We start from the raw sequence: 15,281 nt of genomic DNA on the forward strand, positions 1-15,281 counted from the left end.
GCATTCTTTTCCAATATATTTATTATAACAAAGCATTGTTGCTCCATCATTAGGACCAGAGAGTTTAGCTGTCGGCAGCCTCCTGTTCCTGAGCCCGGAGGAAGCTGGCCTTCTTCTGGGCAACGCGGTCTTTCCTCTGGGCCAGAGAGAGCTTGGCACGGTTCCACCTGGTGACCAAACAGGGAGGATGGATTTCAGAATTACATTTTAACAATTCAATTTTTACAGTGTCAGGAAATATGAAGAGGGTGGCTGTCACATCAGTAAACTGCTTTAAAATACTGAAGGAAAATGACTGGGGGGGTGTTATAATTTGATTTCCATTCAGTAAGTAAACAGAATGTCAAAGGAATTTCTGTTTACTTACAGAATTAAATAGAATTGACACCGATTAGGTTCGTGATCATCTAGGCAGGTTTGCTATCAGGTTATAGAATTATAACATGAATAGCAACAATGCAGTGGCACTGCATTTCCAATAGAAAATAGCCAAAACTGCTCATCAACTCACCTCTTCTTCTTGACTTCTTTCTTAGGTTTCTTTTCATGGACTGGGTTCTCACGAATGCCAGCGTGTGCCTTTCTGTACATTTCCTCAACCTGCAGGACAAGTGTGGCAAACAAATTAGTATAATGTGGGTAAATGCCAATTCCAGCAATCAAATACACACAACCATAAAGGCTCCTACTGGATAGCCAAAAATCTACTTCCCTTTTTAACACTAAACCATGCAAGCTTGACTCAGTATAGTTTCTACTCTACCCGTGTCTAATTATTTATACAGCCAATCGATAGGACTGAGGTGATGACATTTTGTATTTTCAGTTGCATTTTCATTCTAGCACATGTATGACAAACTAATGAACTGAGCTGCTCTCAGCCCCGTCTTGAAACGTTGATTACATCAACCTGGGCAAATGAAGGACCAACTACAATTTGCTCAGCATCAAATGTTTCATCATCAAGCAGCACACAGTTCCTACTCTGAAATCCAAATCGACCCCTAGTCACTTCTGTAGGTCAGAGAGCAGTGGATAGTTGGGAGCAATATGGTGACAGTTTAAGTAAACGCTTAACCCTAAACCATGTGGCTGACAACACCACGGGCAACTTCCAAAATGATGAGGATTAAATTAACCCATTACTTCAGGACACACCTGACTTGAATTATGCAATTCATGTTCCACATTTAAATAAAACAAGCATTCAATTCAAATTAACACATTTCTCCTGTTATTTTACATTAAAATTGTTATTTGGGGGGCACTTCATTTGATAGGCTTGTCAAGCCTCGAAAAAGGCTGGCCATGCATATAACATAATTAGGCACACCTCATTCCTTCACATGAAATTGCACAAACTCCAAACATCTCAGTGAGTGTTGGCATAGCACTTTGCTCTCGACCTGGCAGCCTTGCTGGCTTGGTTGAAGCCACTATTGGAGGCTCATGTTGGCCCCTACAATTACTACTCCCTTTGCTTCGGGACACTTTTGCATATGGCAGATGCCCCCCGTAAATGTGCAAATGGAGAGCCGAGGGGAAGGGACTGTTTTGGGATTCAGCATAACATTCCCATCAGAATTTATTTATGGAGAAGCGGATATGACCCCCCCAGTATGCTTACAAGCATGAGGCCTAACAATTTAACAGAACAGTAGTTACTACCCACTCAGGTTCAGTGAAAACCAGGTGACGATACCATCTAGCAGTGGTGAGAAGCAGTTTCCCAACTCCAGTCCTTGAGTATAGCGAACACACATTCCTGTTGTAGCCCCAAATAAGCACAGCTGATTCAATTTGTCAACTAATCAAGCCTTCAGTTGAACCAGGAGTTTGTCCAATTGCTAAAACAAAGTGTGCTGTCGGGGTACTGGGGTTCAGAAACACTTGTGTAAGGGAACTAATAGAGCCAGGTATTGGCAGGAATCTCCCCATACATCATCACAATGGGTTCAGGGTGAACGTTGAACTTACCTTGTCAGGGACAACGCCATTCTTGATGAAGCGGGAGAACTGCTTCTTGTATGCATCCTCATCTTCCTCCATCAGGTAGCTCATATACTCTGACACATTGACGCCCATGATGTGCTTGCGGTGGACCTCCGCATTGAACTCTTTGCTCTCAGCATCATACCCAGGAAAGCGCTTAGTGCTGGGGGGGCAAACAACAATATCAGACTGAAAGAGGCTACGGAACAACCAGGCTCATTCAATATTATCAATAGCGCTTTTCCTGAAGACTGTCAGCACCAAGGCCAAATAGTTCCACTAAAGCAATATAAAAATGACTTCTTGCAGAATTCCAAGGAAATAACTATACACTTAGACATTAGCACAATTGCATCTTTCCTATTACGGCGAAAAAGCATGGGCATCTCCATTTTGAGGTAGTCAGTTTTCCTTTTACCGAGTTGGCAAACAAACCGAAAGGGTGCACATTGCCACGTAGAATGTGTTGTTCGAACAGGTAAAAAGCTAAGGTCGCCGATTTACTGCCACCTGCAGTTATAGAACGTTTCCTCACAAGTATAATTCCTCACAGATCCCTCCTGGTGATGGAATTGTGATCCTTCCTTAACCCATAGGAAGTCCCACCCAGATGACTACTACAAAAGCCCTCAATGGCACTACCCATGCTAATACAGACACTAGAGCCCCCGATCTCTGTGCATATAACACATTTGGATGGTAAACCAATGAATCATATTGCTCTGAGCAACATCTTGAAACAGGACATTTTACATCAACCTGGGCAAATGAAGGAACTTCAATCTGCTCAATCTTGAGTGTATCAAACAAAATATTGATCCTGATTACTTCCCGAAATACTAGCCTGGTCACAGATCTGTTTGTGATGTACAGAAAAATGGCACAAACCAACCTGGGACATGTGGCAGTATGCATCAAGAGTAAGAACACTAATCTATGATCAGTCTTGCCTTTTAAAATCACAATGAATAAGATTATGGACAGCACTTTTACTCCTGGCTACAGCAATGTGTTCCTAACACACAGAAGTGTAATTACCTGTGAGGGATGGACAGGCCTCCATCCACAGCCCCCTTCAGGGCCCCGAACACCTTGTTGCCAGTGCTGGTTCTGGCGAGCCCTGCGTCTAGATAGCAGGTGAATGCACCTGGCTGACCATCAATACTCTCTACGTTGAACTCATCTCCAGTCACCTCCACCTGGCCCTCGTACACCTTGTCCAGGCCAAACTTGTTCAGCAGCTAGAGTGGAAAGACGAAAGGGATTAGAGAAATCTGTTGTATTATTAAAACAAGCCGACTACATGGTTTCTTGCTGAGCGAAAACTCTACCACAGGTGGCTAAAGAGGCAAGGCACCCACTCATGCTGCAGTCATAAGTCAATTTTAAACAAATCTGCTGCACTGACAAACCACAAAGTAAATACAAAAGCTGATTCTGAAGCAACACATTAAACAAGCGAAACAAAAACTGACAGGCTGCTTTTTGGCTGACCAACTGCCAATTATTTACAGTGAGAACAGAAGAGCAGGGTCGCCTTCAAAAGGATTGTTTGATAATTCAGATTTAGAACAGACATTCTTCTTTCTTTCTTTCATGTCTTACACAAAATCATGTAATCTCTACACAACAATTTTGTGCAAGCGAGAACACGACTCAGTTCTGTCAATAACTTAGCAATTTGAGCACCAACTGTTCATACAGTGTCCATCATACTTCAAGGCATTGAAGACTAAATGAGGTTTGAGGAAAGGATACTCAAGAGAAATTATGACTTTTCAAACTCCATCAGGGTAGAAACATAGAATACGCATTAGCTAATAAGACCCAGTCCTGAAAACTATAGCAGCCGCCATCAGGTCAAAGTGGGGGTGTATGAGAGCTAATCTTACCCTGCGGGCCAGCAGCAGACCAGTGCAGTAGGCTGCTGCATAGTTAGTTAGTCCCACGGCGATCCCGTACTTGGGCAGCTCGTGGGAGTAGGCGGCGCACACGATCATGTCACCCTCAATCTTGGCATAGGCAATCTAGAGCAAATACACAAGCAAGCATGAGAAAATCAAGGCATTATCACGTGGCCCATCAGTCAATCCCTCATGGCACATTTCCCATTACCTCCTTGATCATTGTTACCACATGGGTCATGTGGGAATGATAGGGACAATATAGCTGAAGTTGAGACTGCCGTTCCAACTGGACTAAAGCATGGTACTCAGGTGGCAACAGAGTTGTGGGTTTGACTAACATGGGCCACATGATTAATTGTCAATAAAATGTTTTGGCTAAAAGCTTCTGCTAAATTATTATCTACGTATCTGGGATTGGAGAACGAGTATGTGGCCGTAAGTTCTTTGTCCATTGTGGTAATTCCAGCTATATTTTCTCATGTGAATCCCATCTTACCTGGCAGACGATATCCCGGTTGGAGAAGCGAACGATCATCCTGTACTTGGGTGTGTTGTACTTGTTCTTATCTTGGATGACCAGGCGCTTACGGGCAAAGTAGTCGGTCTTTCCCTCTAAGCAAAACAGGGATACTCAAGTCAATCAAGTGGTGGTGCGTCAGTGGAATGAATAGGGTCTTTAGTGTGAAATTAAAGATAAAGACAGTCATGGCATTTAAGTTTAGACTCCTACTTGAATCTTAAGTCCTAAAACCAGTCTTACCTCTCCTCCTCCTGAATTTGACCTGGTACCTCTTGAAGTAGGACTTATTCTTCACCACTTTCACAAAACCCTATGAGAGAAGACAGTTTAGCTTATTTTTCATTTAAATAGTTAAGTTCAGAAGACATCCTTATTTACAATGACGGCCTACCGGGGCAGAGTGGGTTGACTGCCTTGCTCAGGGGAAGAACGACAGATTTTTACCTTGTCAGGTCGAGGATTCGAGCCAGCAACCTTTCGGTTACTGACCCAACGGTTTAACCACTAGCCTACCTGCCGCCCCAGGTAGCTTGCATGTGTCAGTCCAACTAGCTAGCTACTTGTCAACACACAAAAAAGTATCCCTAACATTACACATGCTGCACTTAAAAGTACACGTAATGTGGCCAAAGTGATCAAACATTATGTTGCACTGAGTATTGGGCCTGTCATCGCTGATAGTAACAGCTAACTAGCCTAACAGTGTTAGCCAGCCGTGCCTTTGCTACTTTTAGTGTTAGGCAACACCGCAAACATGTTCGATAGCAATTTACGTCACGGGACATGATAGACAACATCCACTTATCAGGGAAAGTAACACATAGTTGGGAATATCTCCACAGCGCCAAAGGAAACATTAAATCGTGAAGGCGGCCATTTAGGCCACGTTTGATAGACCCCGGTGAACAGTAACCGGGCAGCCGGACAGAATCCATCTTCATCCAAGGAGTTTCAAAAACATAAAAACATGTGATTGCAGACAACAAACGTTGATGTCTAACACATGTATGTAGGAACGTATTTTGGCAATTTACTGACCATTTTGCAGCCTTTTCTGTCTCCTTAGCCAGGAGCCTGGAGTCAAAGACTGGGATTTCACTCCGCTGCACTAGAAAAAGAAAGTTTTCATTTGCGCATGTTCCGTAAATAGCGCGTCGCCGGATGTAGCAGAAAAGTAGGGAAAATTCTGCACTGCCCTCTACTGTACAAAACGAACAACGACAAGACCAGCTGATAAAATGGCTCAAACAAGAAAGAGTACTTGATCAAAAATATGTATAACTATGTGATTTTTCTTTGTGGGGTTGTAATAAACCATCCTACAACACAAATGTATTTCACCTTTATTTAACCAGGTAGGCTAGTTGAGAACAAGTTCTCATTCGCAACTGCGACCTATCACTTTGTGACTGTACCATGCTGTGTGTGCATGCCTTCAGAAAGTATTCACACCCCTTGACTTTTTGGGCATTTTGTTGTGTTAAAACGTGGGATTAAATGGATTTCATTGTCTTTTTTTTGCCAACGATCTACACAAAATACTACTCTTTGTTGAAGAAACAGTTTAACATTTGTCAAATACATATATCTTGATATGATAAGTATTCAACCCCCTAAGTCAATACATGTGAGAATCACATTTGGCAGTGATTACAGCTTTGAGTCTTTCTGGGTAAGTCTCTAAGAGCTTTCCACACCTGGATTGTGCAAAATTGGCCCATTATTGTTTTTTAAAAATAATTCAAGCTCTATCAAATTGGTTGTTGATCATCGCTAGACAACCACTTTCAGGTCTTGCCATAGATTTTCAAGCAGATTTAAGTCAAAATTGTAACTCTACCACTCAGGAACTTCTTAGTAAGCAACTCCATTGTAGATTTTGCCATTTGTTTTAGGTCATTGTCCTGCTGAAAGATGAAATCATCTCCCAGTGTGGTGGAAAGCAGACTGAACCAGGTTTTCCTGTAGGATTTTGCCTGTGTTCGGCTCCATTCTATTTAGTTTTTATCCTGAAAAACTCCCCCGTCCTTAACGATTACAAGCATAACCATAACATGATGCAGCCACCACTATGCTTGGAAATATGAAGAGTGGTACTCAGTAATGTGTTGTGTTGGATTTGTCCCAAACATAACACTGTGTATTCAGGACAAAAGGTTAATTGCTTTGCCACATTTTTTTGCAGTATTACTTCAGTGTGTTGTTGCAAACAGGATGCAAATATTCTTAACAAGCTTCCTTCTTTTCATTCTGTTAATTAGGTTAGTATTGTGGAGTAACTACAATGTTTTTGAGCCATCCTCAATTTTTCCTATCACAGCCATTAAACTCCGTACCTGTTTTAAAGTCACCATTGGCCTCATGGTGAAATCCCTGAGTGAGTTCCTTCCTCTCCAGCACCTGAGTTAGGAAGGCTGCCTGTATCTTTGAAGTGCCTAGGTGTATTGATACACCATCCAAAGTGTAATTAATAACTTCATCATGCTCAAAGGGATATACTTTAAAAAGAAATGTACCCATCTACCAATAAGTGCTCTTCTTTGTGAGGCATCTGAAAACCTCCCTGGTCTATGTGGTTGAATCTGTGTTTGAAATTCACTGCTCGTCTGAGGGGCCTTATAGATAATTGTATGTGTGGGGTACAGAGATGAGGGAGTCATTCAAAAATCATGTTAAACACTCTTATTGCACATAGAGTGAGTCCATGCAACTTATTATGTGAATTGTTAAGCAAATATTTACTCCTGAACTTATTTAGGCTTACCATAACAAAGGGGTTGAATACTTATTGACTTAAGACATTTCAGCTTCTCATTTTTAACCCATTTTAAATTCAGGCTGTAACGTAACAAAATGTGGAAAAAGTCAAGGGGTGTGAATACTTTCTAATGGCACAATTTACTGAATAAAAATGTATATATTTGTTTTCCTTATTGTAAGGTATCTACGTTTTGAGATAGGAAAATGTTAATAATAAAAACAACAGACACACCCAAAGGGTTTTGTAGAGAACATACAAGCGGCGTCAAATGGGTGTTTTTTCTGTTATAGTATGTGGTTTGTACTGTATCTATTGTCAGTCCATAACAGACATACTGTGCATATGGCGTAGGCAAGAGTCATACGTCAGACATTTTTTTTAGGACAGACAAGGGTGTGGCTAACATAAGAAATATGATATTTATGTAAGTACTTCCACGTAAAACCAGAAAAGTTTGTTTGATGACCTTTTGTTCATATGTGGATCAAAAACAGTCAGCTCTGCCATTCACCTCATTCTCACCTGTCTTAGAAAAGGCTTAAGTGCTTCTTTAGTCTGAGCTGAACAGCTGATCGTGAACCTTTATTTTGACATTTTCTGATTGACATTGTCTCTCTGTCACCCACTCTAAGTGTGGGATGTTTGCTGTGATCTACTCCGGGCAGCAAAATTCCAAAACGTCCTGTGGAACTGATACTATTGTCAGAGACAGTTAGCCTCAGGTGAGTTTGTGCTGTAGTGATTGGCTTCCAGTTCTTTGTAGTTACTCTTGACTTTAGTAGACTACAGCTAATAGGAACATACTGTTTTACAGAGCAAATACAATATGTTAAGAACTTGTCTAGATAACTTTTTATGAGATTAAAACTGATACAGAATTATCCAATGGGTCTACTATATTCTCTGATAGTGTTTTAGCTTGGGTGCTGATAAGAAATGGCTGACATGAACTTGCATCATTTTTCAAAAACCTATAGGGCTAGCTAATGTAGTTTGTGAAGAGGCCAAAAAGCTAACGAAGTTTATGTAGCTAAGTGTAGGGCAATACAATAAACAGTAGATAGCAGTAGTGTACTATTTTTGTTCAGTTGTTAGGTTTTTGAGGTCGACTGACGTGGCGCATGCTCTGTACAGTGGATGTAAACATTGGAGCTGCCCTCTTGTTGGCACGAGCGGGCTGTGGATTTGTGTAGGCTACACGTATTCGGCTCGATGGGCTGGACGGTGGAGCTGTTGCCTGGTGGTGGAATCAGCTAGCGGCAGCTAACAAGCAAACTAAAACTCGGCATTAAATAAAATCTGAAACCTGGCTGTTGAACTCCTTACAGTTCAATTGCGCAAGACTGTGCAGTTGTACTTTGGTCCATGGAAAGTTCATATTGATCTCTGAGGATTGAAAAGGCTTCCAGGCAAGGTAAGTACGGTTCAGTTTTTTTTGTGAGAGCAAGGAGCTGTTGCTAGCTAACGTTAATAGTTGTCAAGCTACTTTTCCTCTCCAGCCGGATAGGTTTCATGTTAGCTAGCTAGCTACAGTGTTTGGAAATAGTCTGGAGTTAATCATGCGTCTGGTACTGTTGCTTGAGACGGTTCTGTAATTCAGTTAACTTTTTATGTCACTAAATAACGTTAGTTAGCAAACTTGCTGGCTAATCACGTAAACTGCATTAGCTAACTGGTTAGCTACATAGCTTCGCTAACTAACTAGCAACTTCCATAGCTAATAAGCTGTTTGTTCATGAACTCAAAATACATCGCCAGTTAGCTAAACTGCATGCAAACTATTTCCTGTAGCCAGCCAAGGAACTTCAGAAAGTAACGGTTACATATGTGGACAGCAAACAAAACTCACACCTCATCAGATACTTCAAACAACACCCGTTATAAACACTTCTGTTACTGTAGCTAGCTACATTTGTAGTCACAATGGTTGAAGGAGAACCGTTTTTTTGCTTATCGTTTTAAGTTACTTTCAAGATAGCTGATGTAGTTTTAAGTTAATCTGTTTCAAGTCGAGCACCAGTCAGTTTTCAGGTGAGTTCTTCAAATGAACAGTACCTGGCTGATCTGATTCGTTTACTAACAGCTGCACTAGGGTCGGACGAGCCCAATATTGGACGAAAGGAGCCTAACATTACTCCTTAGTCCAAGGACCTTGCATGTTCTGTTTAAAGGGCGAATTGACTCTGGAAGCTATAACAGCCAAATACTCCATCTAAACGTGAATTGATAATGAATTGCGGTACTGTTCTATAAACATAAATCCCTCTACTTCGTACAGGTTTCAATCAATTAAGGAACAGGAAAACCATTTGTTTTGGAAACTCCATCTCATGTGCTACAGAAACACCACTAACCAAACAACAGTGGTAGGTGCCTGGGTACATGAATTAAAGGGTAACTACACACACACAAAAAAATCCTAGATTTTTCCCAGACCTCAAAAGTGGTCTCCTGGTGGCTTTTAATTAAGTGTTCTTATGGACTTAGAACATCATATTTTGTTATTGTTCTATTAGTTTGACGTTGAGAGCAAAAACATTAAAAAGGGGGTGAAATCTGAAACCTGTGAATTGCTGAGTTGACAGCTTCATTTATCTGTTTCAATAGTAGACCTACAATTAGCCTACTTGCAGTACAGCTTGTGTGTAAGTATTGCTTCTATCCCAACCTGGGATAGACCCAGGGACCCTCTGAAAACATCCACAACTGACACAGTCTTTGTAGCGCTAGTAAAACAACCACTTCAATGTCTCAGAGCGTGTGACATCACCGATTTGAAACACTACTAGCGCACACTGCTAACTAGTTAGCCATTTCACACCAGTTAGCCTGATTGTGTGAAAGATCAATATGGGATCAATATGTCGCTGTTTGTCATCTTTCATACAAGGCGCCTTTCTTATTTATTCATATTTTTTATTAACCAATCTGCCCCCCACCTCCCCTCTTCGGGTGACACATCTTGTTTGTTTTTTACAGCATTTATTCTACATATACAGTTGAAGTCGGAAGTTTACATACACCTCAGCCAACTACATTTCAACTCAGTATTTCACAATTCCTGACATTTAATCCTAGTAAAAAGTCCCTGTCTTAGGTCAGTTAGGATCACCACTTTATATTAAGAATGTGAAATGTCAGAATTATAGTCGAGAGTGATTTATTTAAGCTTTTATTTATTTCATCATTCCCAGTGTGTCAGAAGTTTACATACACTCATTTGGTATTTGGTAGCATTGTCTTTGAATTGTTTAACTTGGGTCAAATGTTTTGGGTAGCCTTCCACAAGCTTCCCACAATAAGTTGGGTAAATTTTGGCCCATTCCTCCTGACAGAGCTGGTGTAAAGGAGTCAGGTTTGTAGGCCTCCTTGCTCGCACACGCTTCCACCCCTGTGCTTCATGGTTGTGGTGGTCTTCTTCGGCTTGCAAGCCTCCCCCTTTTTCCTCCAAACATAACGATGGTCATTATGTCCAAACAGTTCTGTTTGTTTCATCATACCAGAGGACAATTCTCCAAAAACTACGAACTTTGTCCCCATGTGCAGTTGCTAACCTTAGACTGGCTTTCTTATGGCGGTTTTGGAGCAGTGGCTTCTTCCCTGTTGAGCGGCCTTTCAGGTTATGTCGATATAGGACTCGTTTTACTGTGGATATAGATACTTTTGTACCTGTTTCCTCCAGCTGTTCTGGGATTGATTTGCACTTTTCTCACCAAAGGACGTTCATCTCTAGGAGATGCGTCTCCTTCCATGGTGTTTATACTTGCATGCTATTGTTTGTACAGGTGAATGTGGTACTTTCAGGTGTTTGGAAATTGCTTCCAAGGATGAACCAGACTTGTGGAAGTCTACAATTTTGTTATTCTGTGGTCTTGGCTGATTTCTTTTGATTTTCCCATGATGTCAAGCAAAGAGGCACTGAGTTTGAAGGTAGGCCTTGAAATGCATCCACAGGTATACCTCCAATTGACTCAAATGATGTCAATTAGCCTATACGAAGCTTCTAAAGCCATGACACAATTTTCTGGAATTTTCCAAGCTGTTTAAAGGCACAGTGAACTTCTGACCCACTGGCATTGTGATACAGTGAATTATAAGTGAAATAATCTGTCTAAACAACGGTTGGAAAAATTACTTGAGTCGTGCACAAAGTAGCTGTCCTAACCGACTTGCCAAAACTATAGTTTGTTACCAAGAAATTTGTGGAGTGGTTGAAAAGCGAGTTTTAATGACTCCAACCTAAGTGTATGTAAACTTCCGTGTTCAACTGTACATACATTTGACATACATGGTACTTTTTTATATAAAACAATCACATAACAATAATACATTACCAAACATAAGCTCTTTAATCCCAACCCTAAACCACTCACGGTCCATCCCACCTATCGCTATAGACCATCCTCGTTTGGTTTCCATGTGTCAAATTTTTAAAATGTACTGTGATGTTTTACATACATTTTAACATGTTCTAATTATATAATATCCACAGATTGTGAGCTAAAGATAAACCTTTCTTACAAGTATTATTATATTATTTATTGACTGACTATGGCTTTCCAAATCACCCAACACTGCTATTTGTAAGGTTCATTTTAAGTGCATGTTGTGATTATTTTCATTTTTATAAACTGTTCCTGGACCTGTGACCAGAAACAAGCTCCATAGGGGCAATACCAGAATATATGATCTAGTTATTCTGTTTCTTCACAGCAAAATCTAAAGAGCTGAGAGATGTATATCATTCTGTCGGTGGCAAGAATTGTGTATATAATAATTTAAATGGAAAGACTCAGTGTTGAATCAAGTCTAGTTTTTTGGACCAGTTCATTAACCATGTACCATAGAATCAATACTTTGAAAATCTCTTCCCATGTATTTTGCAACCTGTATGATGCAGTTGTCAACATTTTTGTCCTCAAATGAAACTGGTGTATCTATCTCTATTCATGCCAATTATTTTAAGCCAATTTGTATCTTTAATATATGGCAGGCAAACAAGTTCCCTACCTTCTCCTTTTTCCACTTGCTTCCATTTTTGTGGTAATGCTGCAGTTGGTTTTAAGGTTGGCTTGTTTAGAAATCAAAAAGATAAAAACAAGTGTCAATGTATGCTGATGACTATTTTCTTCTTAAGTCTGTAATCTGGATACCTGTACAGTCTCATTGAAGATCTTGATCACTATTCTAGCCTAGCTGGACTAAAACCTAATTATGACAAGTATACCATATTACGTATTGGATTGTTAAAAAGACTATGTTAACACTACCTTGTAGTTTACTAATAAAATGGGCGGATGGTGAAGTAGACATACTTGGTATTCACATCTCAAAAATATAAATGAACTTACCCACAATCAATTTCAATAGAAAGTTAGCAAATATATTTAAGATTTTGCAACCATGGAGGTGTAAAAAGTTGTCTATTTATGGAAACATCACATTGATTTAACACTAGTTAGTGTTGTAATTGTCATTATTACAAATATATATGTAAAAAGTGGCCCATTTTTAATTGGTAACTGCTTTTTTTGGTCCTCCAATAATTGGTTACGGCGTTGAAAAATCATAATCTTTCGACCTCTTGTCTGGACCGGCAGCCTTGCAAGGAGGGGCCCGCAGCCCTTGGTAAGTAAACATTAGTTTACTTACTAATGGCACTCCAGACAACTCGTTTTTTTTAATCATTTGAGCAACAAAAAAAATCACTTTTTGGAATAAAATGATTAAATATTAAAGCTTAAAACCTCTCACTAAACGGTTCACTCATACATAAATTATACTTAAACCCTAAATGGATAGGGATTTTCACTTTTTGATAAATAGCGTGCCCAATTTCAACTTCCTGCTACTCATCCCCAGAATAAAAGATGTGCATATTATTTGGATAGAAACACTGAAGTTTCTAAAACTGTTTGAATCATGTCTGTGAGTATAACAGAACTTATGTAGCAGGCAAACCCCCGAGGACAAATCATTCCAATTTTTTTTTTTGAGGTCACTGTCTATTCAATGACTTTTCATTGGGAAACTAGATTTCTAAGGGACTTGTTTGCAGTCCTACCGCTTCCACTGGATGTCACCAGTCTTTAGAAATTGGTTCAGGTTATTCCTTTGTGTAATGACGTAGTACGGCCATCTTGAATGACTGTCACGTTATGTGTACTTTTTGAGAGTTGCGCAAGACCAGAAAGGTTGCGTTAGTTTGTCTTCCTGTATTGAACACAGATAGTCCCGTATACAATTTGATCGATTATAAACGTTTAAAAATACCTACAGTTGTATTACAAAAGTAGTTTGAAATGTTTTGGCAAAGTTTACAGGTAACTTTTGAGATTTTTTAGTGACGTTGCGCAAATTGGAAGCTGTGTTTTTCTGGATCAAACGCGCCAAGTTAATGGATGTTTTGGATATATATCGATGGAATTAATCGAACAAAAGGACCATTTGTGATGTTTATGGGACATATGGGAGTGCCAACAAAAGAAACTCGTCAAAGGTAAGGCATGATTTATATTTTATTTCTGCGTTTTGTGTAGCGCCTGCAGGGTTGAAATATGCTTTCTCTTTACTGTTGTGCTATCATCAGATAATAGCATCTTATGCTTTCACCAAAAAGCCTTTTTGAAATCTGACATGTTGGCTGGATTCACAACGAGTGTAGCTTTAATTTGGTATATTCAATGTGTGATTTCAAAGTTGAATTTTGATGGTAATTTATTTGAATTTGGCGCTCTGCATTTTCACTGGGTGTTGGCCAGGTGGGACGCTACCGTCCCACATATCCCAGAGAGGTTAACCTCTTGATGTACTTGTTGGATCTAATTTTAATAGCTAGCATTTCAGTGGCCGTAATAAATAAATAAATAAGGAGACAATGGACAGCCTTGTTTTACTCCTCTTAAAAGCTCAATACTTTTTGAGAAGTAACCATTATTTACTATTTTACATCTTGCGTTACTGTACATCACCTAAAGGCCCCTTTCCTTTGCCGGGTGGGAAATGTATAGCGTATACCCACTTCTCCAGGCACAACTACACCATTGGGTTGAGGTAACTTTTCCAAGCCATATCTCGCACCTGTGGGTAGATATTTTGATTCAACAAATGAGAGCCAGAACAAATCACCAAATCTGGTTATACTTGATCAAAAATCTTTATTGTATCAAATACAATTTTTTTTGCCACATACACGTGATTAACAGATGTTATTGCGGGTGTAGTGAAATGCCGGTGCTTCTAGTTCTGACAGTGCAGTAATATCTAACAAATTAAACAACATATACCCAATACACACATCTAAGTATGAATGAATTAAGACTATATACATATGGACGAGCGATGGCATAGCGGAACGGACTAAGATACAGTAGAATAGTTTTGAAAAACAGTATATACATATGAGATGGGTAATGCAAGATATCTAAGCATTAAGTGAATGAGATACCGTAAAATAGTATAGAAAACAGCATATACACATGAGATGAGTAATGCCAGATATGTAAACATTAAGTGACTAAGATACCATAGAATACAGTATATAAATGAGGTGTGTGTGTATATATATATATATGTAATATGTAAACATTATTAAAGTAACTAGTGTTCCATTCCTTAAAGTGACCAGTGATTCCTAGTCTATGCATATAAGCAGCAGCCTTTCTATGTTAGTGATGGCTGTTTAACAGTCTGATGGCCTTGAGATAGAAGCTGTTTTTCAGTCTCTCTGCCCCAGCTTTGATGCATCTGTACTGACTTTGCCTTCTGGATGATAGCGGGGTGAACAGGCAGTGGCTCGGGTGGTTGTTGTCCTTTGATCTTTTTGGCCTTAGTGTGACATCGGGAGCTGTAGGTGTCCTGGAGGGCGAGTAGTTTGCCCCCGGTGATGCGTTGGTTGGGCCACACCACCCTCTGGAGAGCCTTGTGGTTGCGTGCTGTGCAGTTGCCCTACCACGCCCTTGCCCTATATAGCCTGACAGGATGCTTTAAATTGTTCATCTGTAAAAATGTACAGACCAAATCTATTTGGTCTGCTGAGGTTGAAGAGGCTCTGTTGTGCCTTCATCACCGCACTGTCTGTGTGGGCGTCCCATTGTGGGGC

General features: G+C 40.1%; 2 protein-coding genes across 5 annotated transcripts in view; one reads left to right on the forward strand and one right to left on the reverse strand.

Moving 5' to 3' along the window:
* Positions 1–3: 3 nt before the first annotated feature.
* LOC118358990 (60S ribosomal protein L5) lies at positions 4–5,602 on the reverse strand. The gene is made up of 8 exons (XM_035737083.2): positions 5,458–5,602; positions 4,660–4,729; positions 4,396–4,511; positions 3,885–4,019; positions 3,031–3,233; positions 1,978–2,155; positions 512–600; positions 4–167 (listed from the first exon to the last, which is right to left on the reverse strand). The coding sequence occupies exons 1-8, from the start codon at positions 5,458–5,460 to the stop codon at positions 65–67; spliced, it is 897 nt and encodes a 298-aa protein (XP_035592976.1). The 5' UTR covers positions 5,461–5,602; the 3' UTR covers positions 4–64.
* A 2,072-nt stretch (positions 5,603–7,674) lies between these two features.
* The window catches only part of LOC118358991 (ecotropic viral integration site 5 protein homolog), a 93,360-nt gene continuing 85,753 nt past the window's right edge, over positions 7,675–15,281 (forward strand). For 2 of the 4 annotated variants that reach the window (XM_035737084.2, XM_035737086.2), the window contains exon 1: positions 8,293–8,594. The gene's annotated coding sequence lies outside the window, so the exon portion shown is untranslated. Of the gene's footprint in view, positions 7,903–8,292; positions 8,595–15,281 lie in introns of those variants that run through there. The other 2 variants (XM_035737085.2, XM_035737087.2) reach the window with 2 other exon arrangements.

This window comes from Oncorhynchus keta, chromosome 26 (genome assembly GCF_023373465.1).
Source record: "Oncorhynchus keta strain PuntledgeMale-10-30-2019 chromosome 26, Oket_V2, whole genome shotgun sequence".
Lineage (NCBI taxonomy): Eukaryota > Metazoa > Chordata > Actinopteri > Salmoniformes > Salmonidae > Oncorhynchus > Oncorhynchus keta.